This window comes from Myxine glutinosa, chromosome 12, assembly GCF_964187855.1.
Source record: "Myxine glutinosa chromosome 12, kmMyxGlut1.1, whole genome shotgun sequence".
Lineage (NCBI taxonomy): Eukaryota > Metazoa > Chordata > Myxini > Myxiniformes > Myxinidae > Myxine > Myxine glutinosa.
Window position 1 is genome coordinate 35,129,213 of NC_136272.1, and position 12,148 is coordinate 35,141,360.

At 44.2% G+C, this 12,148-nt stretch overlaps 1 protein-coding gene across 1 annotated transcript in view; it reads left to right on the plus strand.

The window, feature by feature from the left end:
- Positions 1 to 12,148, plus strand: part of UBR2 (ubiquitin protein ligase E3 component n-recognin 2) — a 327,955-nt gene that overhangs the window by 34,118 nt on the left and 281,689 nt on the right. The window contains exons 7-8 of the mRNA XM_078766741.1: positions 3,517 to 3,579; positions 5,610 to 5,733. Of these exons, the coding sequence (XP_078622867.1) occupies positions 3,517 to 3,579; positions 5,610 to 5,733 (187 nt within the window). The remainder of the gene's footprint in view (positions 1 to 3,516; positions 3,580 to 5,609; positions 5,734 to 12,148) is intronic.

A 12,148-nucleotide genomic window follows, 5' to 3' on the forward strand; every position in this document is an offset into this window, starting at 1 on the left:
TCTCATCTCTAGTCAGTCATCCCAACTCTCATCTCTAGTCAGTCATCCCAACTCATCTCTAGTCAGTCATCCCAACTCTCATCTCTAGTCAGTCATCCCAACTCTCATCTCTAGTCAGTCATCCCAACTCTCATCTCTAGTCAGTCATCCCAACTCTCATCTCTAGTCAGTCATCCCAACTCTCATCTCTAGTCAGTCATCCCAACTCTCATCTCTAGTCAGTCATCCCAACTCTCATCTCTAGTCAGTCATCCCAACTCTCATCTCTAGTCAGTCATCCCAACTCTCATCTCTAGTCAGTCATCCCAACTCTCATCTCTAGTCGGTCATCCCAACTCTCATCTCTAGTCGGTCATCCCAACTCTCATCTCTAGTCGGTCATCACAACTCTCATCTCTAGTCGGTCATCCCAACTCTCATCTCCAGTCGGTCATCCCAACTCATCTCCAGTCGGTCATCCCAACTCTCATCTCCAGTCGGTCATCCCAACTCTCATCTCCAGTCGGTCATCCCAACTCTCATCTCCAGTCGGTCATCCCAATTCTCATCTCTTGTCAGTCATCTCAACTCCAGTTAGTCATCCCAACTCTCATCTCTAGTCAGTCATCCCAACTCTCATCTCTAGTTAGTCATCCCAACTCTTATCTGCAATCATCTCATCACCAGTCATCTCATCTCCAGTCAGTCATCCCAACTCTCTCATTAACAGTGTTGCACAGCACTGACAATATCGAGCTGCCCGCTATCATCTTGACAAAGGCAGCACGGAGACATCTAGTGTTAGAATCACACAACTTCAAACCCAGTGGTGGGAAGAACTAATGTGCAGACCGCAGTTTGTTTCATTCGAATATCTTTACCTGATTTGGAGAAAACAAGTAGGAGGCATTACCTTTCAATACACACTCGTACATGTACAGACTTGGCATTTAATATGGAATATATTTTTTTTCTTGACTTGGGCTTACTTTCTGAACTTGGTATGTCAATCTGGTGAGTTTCTTTTACGCTTCGGTGATTTCTTTGTTAAAAGAACCATGTCACTGATTGTCTGTCGCAGCAAGAAGTCAATAACAGGATTGTATCACAGGTGGCGTGACAAAATGAACGGACAGGTACATTTGACGATTGGCTTCACAATCGGGTATAGAACGGTTGTTGCGTTCTGTGTTAGTGGAAAACAACTGCTGCGCGTCTACAAAAGTGATTGCCGCTTCCCCTGGAGATGGTCCGTCAACTCGACAATGCTGTTTGTCATTTAGTGGTGGCTTTAAGAAATTCCGGCATGAAACAGCGTGCTGTTGCTCGGCAGTATGGCATCACTCAAGGTCAGGTGTCAAAGATCCTGAAACGAAATGCTCAGAGGGGTGTCCCTACTCCAATACCGAGGTCAGGACGTCCCCGCAGAACCACAAGGAGGGATGATCGCCAGCTGCACCGGTTAGTCCGCAATGGCCGTACCAAGTCAGCTAATCGGCTTAGGGCTGAGTGGCAGCAACTGACAAATGTGCCTGTATCCAGAAGGCTCTTCAACCAACGACTGGTTCAAGCAGGCTATCGTGCCAGGTGTCCCCTGAGAAAGCCACGTCTGACCAGACAACACCGCCAGCGCCGATTGCAGTGGGCCAGAGAGCACCGTCAATGGCAGCCAGGACACTGGAATCACGTGATCTTCAGTGACAAGTCTAGATTTCTGGTCTATCGTCAATATGGCCGCGTCCGAGTGCGCAGACAAGTGCATGAAGCCTGCAACGAAGATTGTATAGTGCCAAGAGTCCAAGCTGGAGGTGGTGGGGTGACCGTTTGGCCTGCTTTTCATGCAGGGGGCAAAACTGACCTGGTTGTTCTGAATGGAAACCTGAACCAGTTCAAGCACAGGGCCATTCTGGAAGAAACATTGCTTCCATTTGTTCGTGCAGCTTTTCGAGGAAACTTTGTCTTCCAAGATGACAATGCACGGCCTCATCGTGCTCGCATGATCCAACACTTTCTTGCTGACCGTGGTGTAGAGCATATGGAGTGGCCTGCCATGTCCCCGGATATGAATCCGATAGAGAACTTGTGGGCAGAATCTACGTGTCAAATCGACAACTTGGACCAGCAGCCTGCCTCTGTGCGTGAATTGCAGCAGGCTATTGTAACTGCATGGCAAGCGATTCCTGTCCAAACCTTGGCAAATCTCGTGAACAGCATGCCTCAACGTGTACGTGCTCTCCTGAATGCTCGTGGGGGTTACACTAAGTACTGAACTGTAATTTTACTGTCCGTAATCCCAGTCGTAATTTAACTTTTGTTTTTGTTAAAAAATTTTTTGGCTAATGTGCAAAATAAAGACATACTTCTGGAAAATGTACAGAAGTTTAACACAGTACTGTCCGTGAATTGAGTTCGATATCAGTTTACATCACTTTCAAGGATCAATTTATTTGTTTCGAAATGTCAAATGTGGTTTTTGTTTCTTTTAAAGGTCACATTAACAAAATCTAGAATAATTTCAACATAATTCCAATGAACTTTTGGTTCTAAGACATCTTGAAAAGTAAGTTCACCCCCACAAAAAAAATATTCCATATTAAATGCCAAGTCTGTATTTACCAGTCACCGTTGCCAAATCTTCCTTCTGTATCTTCCCAATACAGAACTTGAGTTTAGGGGCAGTACCAATGAACTTAGGATTTCACACCTGTGTCTCAAATAACTTTTGAAAATACAAAAACACACACAGTTCATGGTTTATTTATTTATTTGTTTGTTTAATTACTTACACATCTTTATTTTAAAGGCAAAAACGAATTTTTCAAAACTTTGATTTCGGTAACCCTTTAATTCCATGGAGTTGGCACTCGCTGTCATTTAAGGACTGTTTGTTTCTTTTCGCTCCTCTGCAGAAACACACTTATAAATTTCGCCGGTTAACAGCATTTATCTGTGCTGAGGCAGCGTAGAGTTTTATTTAAATTATTTGTACGAGAAACACTGGCCCCTGACGGGAGCGGCGCAGAGGGTGGGGGCCGCAATTTTCAATTGTAGGTAGCCATCCAAACTTTGTAGAACATATCCCGAGTACAACCACCAGGTTTCAACACATTTCTTCCCACAAACAGACACATATGTTTCAACGCATATGTTCCCTCCAGCCCACGTCCTGACACCCCTCCAGAGCCCCAGTGACTATGATTAATTTTTTTTCACGCATGAAGCCTTCCCGGGCACATTCACTCAGTTCAACCATTAAATTTCAACTCATCCCGTCCATTGGTTTTGGAGTGCATACAAGTCAAACACACCAATACAGCCACAAACACACACACCAAATTAAACCTCGTATGATTCCTGGAAATTGTATTTTGCTGTTGCCAAAAGAAAAAAAAAATTGCTACTGTAGTCATGCCTCGTGAGATCGGTGATTTGACAGAGAACATCAAAGCTGTGGGTGCTGTCTTTGTTGTCCTCCCCTCTGACATCGCTCGTCCCCTTCCCCTTTCCCTCTCTACAACGCTTCCTTTTCCCTCCAAGGGTCGCAAGACAGTTCGTGTTGGAGACTCCAAGCAATGTGAACAGGCAAAAAACATAATTGAGGTAAGATTTCTCGTCCTGGTTTTTTTCATATTTAAAAAATCAATTTCATTAAAAATAAAACATTCTTTCTAAGCAGTTTAAAACTCATCATCTGGATCTACATTGGTGAGAAAATTTTTGTGAACCCTTGAGAATTTTCTGTATTTCTGCATAAATTTTACCTAAAATGTGATCAGATCTTCATCTAAGTCCTAATAATAGATAAAGATAACTTGATTAAACAAATAGCACACAAAAAAATATACTTTTTCATTTATTTATTGAGCAAAATGATCCAACATTCAACCTCTTTGTCAGAAAAAGTTTGTGAACATTTACGTTTTTTGTACGTTTTTGTAACGTTTTTTGTTTCCTAATAATAGATAAAGATAACTTGATTAAACAAATAGCACACAAAAAATATACTTTTTCATTTATTTATTGAGCGAAATGATCCAACATTCAATCTCTTTGTCGGAAAAAGTTTGTGAACGTTTACATTCAGTAAGTCTTGGCACCCTCTTGAGCAGCATAACTTCAACCGAACACTTCCTGTAAATCTTGACCGCTTCCTGTAGTCCTGCACATCAGCTTGGAGGAATTTTGTCCCATTCCTCCTCACAGAACTGCTTCAACTCAGAGATATTCGGGGCTTTCTTGCATGAACTGTTCTCCTCAGGTTCTGCCACAACATTTCAATTGGGTTAAGGTCTGGACTTTGACTTGGCCATTCCAAAACGCAAAATCCCTTCTGCTTCAGCCATTCTGTTGTAGATGTACTTGTGTGTTCAGGATCATTGTCTTGCTGCATGTCCCGCTTTCTGTTAAGCTACAGCTCACGGACGGATGCCCTGACATTCTCCTGTATAACTCGCTGGTACAATCCAGAAGATGGTTCCATCAATGATGGCAAGCCGTCCGGGTCCTGAGGCAGCGAAGCAGCTCCAAGCCATGATACTCCCACCACCATACTTCAGGGTTGGGATTAGGTTATTGTTGGAATGTAGTGCTTGGTTTTCGCCAAACATAACATTTCTCATTTAAGACAAAATGTGCCACTTTTGACTCATCTATCCACAGAACATTATTCTAATAGCCTTCTGGATCATCCAGGTGGTCTTTGGCAAACTTTAGATGGGTGGTAATGTTCTTCTTGGAGAGCAGTGGTTTCCTCCTTGCAATTTCGCATGCACACCATTCCTGTTCGGCGTTTTCCTAATTGTGGACTCATGAACACTGACATTAGCCAATGAAAGAGAGGCCTGCAGATCCTCAGACGTTACCCTGGGGTTCTTTGTGACCTGGATTATTGTAGGCCTTGCTCTTAGAATGATTTTCGTTGGACAAACAATTTGTAACAATAGTGTTTTACATTTTCTCCATTTGTACACCATCTGCCTGAGAGTGGATTGGTGGAGTCCAACATCTTTAGAAATTGTTTTGTACCCTTTTCCATCCTGATGAGCAACGACACCTCTTTTTCTGAGGTCCTCAGAAATCTCTTTTGATCGGAGCATGACACGCTTCCACAACCTCTGTGGTGAAGACCAGACTCTGATGGTGACGTACAAAGTTTATGTTTTTCATATAGGGCAGGGGCACCGAAATTCAGAGGTTCACATACTTTTTCTGCCAAAGAGATTGAATGTTGGATTATTCTGCTCAACAAATGAATGAAAAAGTATTGTTTTTTGTGTGCTATTTGTTTAAGCAGGTTCTCTTTATCTATTGTTAGGAATTAGATGAAGATCTGATCACATTTTTGGTCAAATTTAAGCAGAAATACAGAAAATTCTAAAGGGTACACAAACATTTTCTCACTACCGTACATTATATAACCAATGCTATTCTATTAACCACAGGATGATTGTCAAGCTTTGGAAAAATGTTATTTGAATTGAAAATTTGGGAAACATCACAGAGGAAAGTTTACTTGTGCATTTGCAAAATACAACTGCAGCAAGATTCATAAACTGTAACTATTTAAGTTATTCTGTCCTCCACACCTCTAAAACCCACATTTCTCTTATCATGGCTGGGTCCTCGAGCAGCGGCACACAAGTCGTGGAAACCACAAACCTCTTAAGGTTTGCGTGATGCATTCTGCGGTGGTGGCTCACCAGGCTTTCGCAATGCGCTTGCTCGCATGGCTGGGCCAAGTCATCAGCAACTCTGGTAAGATGAATTTTGCATGCAGGTGGCCTCCTTGCACTAAACCTTGCACCTTCAACCCCAATGTGTTCCCTTTCATCTTGATATTAAGTGTTTTTCTGCCGTTACTTTATCTGATGCATCCAAGGTGATGAGTTGCGTGGAACTCAAATTAGTCCTGGGGCCAGGAGGACCCACCATGCACCCCCCTCAGTATTCACCGGGACCACTATTTTCTTACTTATTAAGTATCTGGTGAAATTTTAAAACATGTACCCAAAGAATAAAGTGTCACGATCGACGTTTTTTTGGTGAAAAACAATCCCGGTTTTAAAGCAGTAGAAATTGCACGAGATGATTTGGGAGGGGGGGAACTGAAAATGAAAACGCGTCGCTTTTTCCCCTCCAGGGTGTCTTTTGTCAATATTTTAAATGAACAAGTTGATTTACTCATAATTTCAATCTCTAGAAGAGATTTATCAGCTTAAGATACATTTTAAAACTGATAATGAATGGATGAATGATCGTTTTAAGGCCATTTTCCCCGCTAGAGCGGGGTTTAGCCTTGCGGGCCCCATGGCAATCATGGTTCCCTGTTTGAGGCAATGTTTTTATGGCCGGATGCCCTTCCTGACGCCAACCCTTGGTCACGCTCTTACGATGCGCAGGGATACGGTGTACCTATTCTAAATCGGGGTACACACCGTGATCATTCATCCCAGCAAGCTGGTACTCAATTTGCCGACCTCGGAAGGATGACAGGCTGAGTCAACCCCCCTGGCGTTAATTCAGCGATCGATCGGGATTGAACCCAGGATCCTAGGATCCCGAGCCGGCACCCTAACCGCTAAGCCAACACCAGGGATTTTTTTTTTTAACTGATAATATAGGCCACAATTAAACCTATTATTGAAAATCGCCCATGTATTGCATTCTAGAAGAGAAAAATGTTAGTTTTTATTTTTAAATTGTGAAAGTTCCCTGTGAAAACCTAGTTTTGCCCACATATTCATCAGATGAACATAGAGATGTATCGAAAGCAGAAAACAAGAGAGGTCAGCAGTATGTTAACATAACAATGGAGGCCTTTTCCAACTTCCTCGACCCATTTGATTCTTCAGTTGACAGAAGCAGACTCTATAACATATCCTCATGTGCTGCAGTATCAGCTGAGAAGCAAGGGGCCAGAGCAAGGTCCAATTTTGTAGAGCTAAGACTAAAGAAGAAAGAAGTTGACTTCTTTGAGCCAATTCAAAGAATCGATTTGAAGACGATGGCCAGTGCAAAAAAGAAGGTTAAACTTACTTCTTCTCAAAGCAAAGTGGTTAAATACAAGCACCAGGGTAACATTGTTGCCAAGCTTCTAATGAAATCACAAGACACCACAGTCAACATGGCAGAGGTAATGAAGTTCTGTCTCACACCCGTGCCATACTGCATAGGTACCGCTGACGGTTACCTCGCAAAGACAAACAAGGCAGTAGGATTTTCATTTCTCACAAAGGGAGTAATGGACGAACAACTTCCAAATGCTGGTGTACTCACAATAGAAGATGGGAATGCCCTGTTCTACTACTTGAAGGAAATACCTGATGCATTCAAACAGATATGTGCGAAGTTGTACAATCAGACTAAGAAGTATGATGATGTCGTAGTCAGTACTGACATGTACAGTACAAATTCTGTGAAGGCTCTTGAACGAAAGCGGAGAGGTATTACAGAGAAACTCTTAGTGAAAGGAGCTAACACTAAGAAACCCCTTGATTGGAAGGCTTTCTTGTGCAATGAAGAAAACAAGGAACAGCTAATTGGGCTAATGCACACCTGTTGGTCAGAATTAGTACAAGATGATCGGAGAGTAATTTTGATTAAGAATGGAGAAGCTTTCGATATTGCCCAGGAAGAAAACATTCCTGAATTGAGGTCAAACCAAGAAGAAACAGACAGTAGGGTTGTTCTCTTCTGCATCTATGCTGCAAACAGGGATACCAGTATGCAAGGGTCAGGAGTCCAGACAGTGACATATTCTGGATCTTGCTGTATCATGCCAGGGAAATAGACATTACTATCCTCTTCGATACAGGTCATGGCAACAAGAAGCGCCTCATTCACATTACAAATCTCTCGAAACACTACACAGAGCAAATGTGTGAGGCGATGCTGGCGCTTATCACAGAGTGTGATAGCTTCCGGTCCCTCGAGCGACGGGGCTTGCTTCGATCTCTCCACGGCATCAAAGTTTGAGTGTTTTCCCGTTCGTTTCTTTGTCAAATTTCCGCTGCGTATTTTGTTGTGTATGTGTTATTGTGTTTCTATTTGGTTTTGGTTTTGTAGTTGTTGCAAATTTGTGTGTAATTAGTCGTTTCTTTGTTCGCGCCTCGTGCGCCTGGTGCGGCCTGGTGTCTCGTGCGGCCTCCTCGTCTCGACTTGTGCCCCGCCCCCTATATCTCGTTTTTCTTTCACCTCTGCTCCTGCTTTCTCAAATCCACGTTCTCACTTAGAGACTTTTCCCAGATTGTTTTCATGGTTTTGTTTAAATATTATTTAAATATGTTTAAACCGCAGCCGTGATGCTGACGCCGCTCCCCCCCCCCTACCCCCCAGAATTTCCATGTTTTAAACGTTTCCCAGTGTGTACCCTGGATAAAAATAGGTACGCCGTGTCCCTGCATGTCGTAAGAGGCGACTAAGAGGGTTGGCGTCAGGAAGGGCATCCGGCCATAAAAACATTGCCTCACAAAGAGAACCATGACAATTACAACTACATGTGGGCAGGGTACAGCCCGAAGTGGAGATCGGTTTCTGAGGTTTGGGACATGGAATGTAGGGACAATGACAGGGAGATCAGGAGAAGTGGTGGAAGTATTGGTCAGAAGAAGAGTGGACATATGTTGTGTGCAAGAGACGAGATGGAAGGGAAGTGGTGTGAGAATGGTGAAGGGTCGGCAGGGACAGAAATACAAGTTTGTGTGGCAAGGGTGCCTGGCGGGCGTGAATGGTGTTGGTGTCCTGTTTTCTGAGGAGTTTGTAGACAGTGTGGTGAGTGTGACTAGAGTGAGTGATAGGTTGATGATGGTGAAAATGATGATTGGAAAGCTCTTGGTGAACGTCATCTCGGGATATGCTCCGCAGGTTGGTCGAAGCGATGAAGAGAAGGACAAGTTCTGGTGTGCGATAGAGAAGCTGATTGAAAACGTGAAAGATGAGGAAGTTGTTGTGGTAGGAGGAGACCTAAATGGACATGTGGGAAGGAGTATGGATGGTTTTGACAGAGTTCATGGGGGTTACGGATATGGTGTGAGAAATGGAGAAGGTGAAAGGATTTTCGAGTTTGCTGATGGAGCTGATTTGTTGATTTGTAATACTCAGTTCCAGAAAGAGGATAATAAGCTTGTTACATACACGTCAGGTGGGTCGACGACAACCGTTGACTACCTGATGTTGCGTAGGCGAGATAGGGGGCACCTCCGAGACACAAAGGTGATCCTGGGGGAGGAGGCTGTTTCACAGCACCACTTGGTTGTCTGCGACGTAAGGGTGAAAGGTGCGAGGAGAGCTCGGCGGGTGAAGTACCAACCGAGAATGCAGGTGTGGAGGTTGAAAGAGGTGACAGTGAGGGAGGCATTAAAAGAGAGGCTGAGTAGGGTAGAGGATGATGTGGTTGAGCTTGAAAGTGGTTGGATGTCAATGAAAGCTAGTCTGTTGGGAGCCGTTGGTGAGGTATGTGGATGGACAAAAGGACCACCGAGGCACTCGGAAACATGGTGGTGGGATGATGAAGTTGGAAAGAGGATTGACGAGAAGAGGAAGAAGTTCAAGGAGTGGCAGAAGGCGAAGGGTACGGGAGCAGAAACAGCAGAGCATGAAAGTTATAAGGCAGCCAGGAAGGCTGCAAAGAAAGAGGTAGCAAAGGCGCAGGAGGCATGTAGGAAAATGTTCGGAGAACGCTTGGATTCGGAAGAGGGTCAGAAAGCAGTATTCAGGATTGCAAAGCAGATAGCGAAAGAGAGGTGTGATGTGATGGGGGTGAGTTGCTTGAAGGATGAAGTGGGACAAATCGTTGTCGACCCAGATGGAATTAAAGGAAGATGGAAAACACATATGGAAATGCTGTTGAATACAGAGAATGAATGGGATGGCAACATAGAGAGTAACCCAGTTTTAGGACCGGCAGAGAAGATAACTGAGAAGGAAGTTGAGGAAGCGATAAAAGCGGGAGGGCCGACGGGAGTTGTGGGAGATATGTTGAAGGCAGCAGGAAGTTGGGGTGTGAAGAGAATGACAGAGATCTGTAATCTGGTGGTGAAAGAAGGCCGCATTCCAGTGGATTGGGAACTGAGTACCCTCGTCCCTCTATACAATGGGAAAGGTGACCCTCTGGAGTGTGGCTCGTACCGAGCGATAAAGTTATTGGAGCATGGAATGAAGGTATTGGAAAGGGTGTTGGAGAGGAGGATAAGGAAGAAAGTGAAGATCGACGAAATGCAGTTTGGATTTATGCCAGAAAGAGGAACGACAGACGCGCTTTTCATTGTGAGGCAGTTGCAGGAGAAGTACATGGAGAAGAGGAAGAAGTTGTTTCTTGGGTTTGTTGATCTGGAGAAAGCATTCGATCGGGTTCCACGCAAAGTATTGACATGGGCATTGAGGAAGTTAGGAGTGGAGGAATGGTTGATCAGAGTAGTGATGGCAATGTACAAAAGAGCGTGCACAGCTGTAAGGACGAAGGACGGGAACAGTGGTGAGTTTGAGGTGAAGGTGGGAGTGCATCAGGGGTCGGTACTAAGTCCACTACTATTTGTAGCTGTGATGGAGGTGCTGGCTCAGAACGTAAAGGAGGGTTTACCGTGGGAGTTGTTGTATGCAGATGATCTGGTGTTGATTGCGGAAAGTATGGATGGACTGAAGGAAAAGATGAACACGTGGAAGGAATGTATGGAGACAAAAGGTCTGAAGGTGAATATCGGAAAGACGAAGGTGATGGCAAGTGGTAAAGCATGTGGTGAGGTGGAAAGAACTGGGAAGTGGCCCTGTGCTGTGTGTAGGAAGGGTGTCGGAGTGAACTCCATTCAGTGTACAATGTGCGCTGAGTGGGTTCATCAAAAATGTAGTGGTCTGAGAGGGTCATTAACCAGTGTGGCAGCTACATTCAAATGTAAGGTGTGCACAGAGGGAGCTGCAGATGGAGGAAATGTTGAGTTGGATCTTGGAGACGGCGTGAAGCTGGAAGGTGTGAAAACATTTTGCTACCTCGGAGACATGCTGAATGGAGAAGGTGGATCAGACTCGGCAACGGTTGCTCGAGTGAGATGTGCATGGAAGAAGTTTCGGGAATTGAGTGGCGTGCTGATGATGAGGGGAGTGTCGTTGAAGCTGAAGGGAAAGGTGTATGCTGCATGTGTGAGAAGTGTTATGATTTATGGGAGCGAGACATGGGTAATGAACGTAGAGCAGCAACGAAGGTTGGAAAGGGTGGAAATGCAAATGGTTCGACGGATGTGCGGAGTATCTTTGAGAGAGAGGAAGACAAATGATGAATTGCGAAAGATGATGGGAATAGAGCCTGTGATTGATGTTGTGAAGAGGAACAGGTTGAGATGGTTTGGTCATGTGTTGAGGAAGGATGAAAGTGACTGGTTGAGAAGAGTGATGGAAATGAATGTAGAAGGAAGTAGAAGACGGGGAAGACCGAGAAAGACTTGGCTAAAGATGGTGGAAGAAGAAATGCGGGCAAGGGGGTTAACAAGGAGAGATGCAGAAAATAGGGCAAAATGGAGAAGATTGTCATGGGGAGGACCGCAAGGCTAACCCCCGCTCTAGCAGGGAAAATGGCCTTTAAAATGCATGTTGTTGTTGTTGTTGTTGATGCTGGCGCTACATTCATTCACCGGTCGTGATTCGGTCAGCTCTTTCAGGGGTATTGGAAAGATTAAACCTCTCAAGTTGTTACTGAAATCTCCTGCACACTGTGATTCCCTGAAGCATTTGGGAGATGACTGGAATGTTGATGATGATCTTCTGATTGGGTGTGAAAAGTTCACCTGTGCACTGTATGGGAAATCCAAGTTGGAGAGCGTAGATGAGGTGCGGCACTTGATGCTCAAGTCAAAGTGTGATGGGGATATTTCAGTTAACAGTCTAACATCCAGTACCTTTGACCTGGCTAGATTGCCTAGATTGCCTAGTAGGGCGTGCTTGAGAGAACATGTTGCTCGATCAAATTATCAGACAAGAATATGGAAAATGGAAAATGTTGCCATATATGAGATCCCCAAACCTTGGGAAGGACATGGATGGAAAGAGGATGGAGAACCATTGTGGTGTGCTTTTTTTTTTTTTTTTTTTTTTGTATACTGAATCGAGGCTCGTGAAAGAGCTAACATTTATTTCACAAACAAATCAACCAGACAAATAAAATATATAAAAAGAGGGAGCGGAA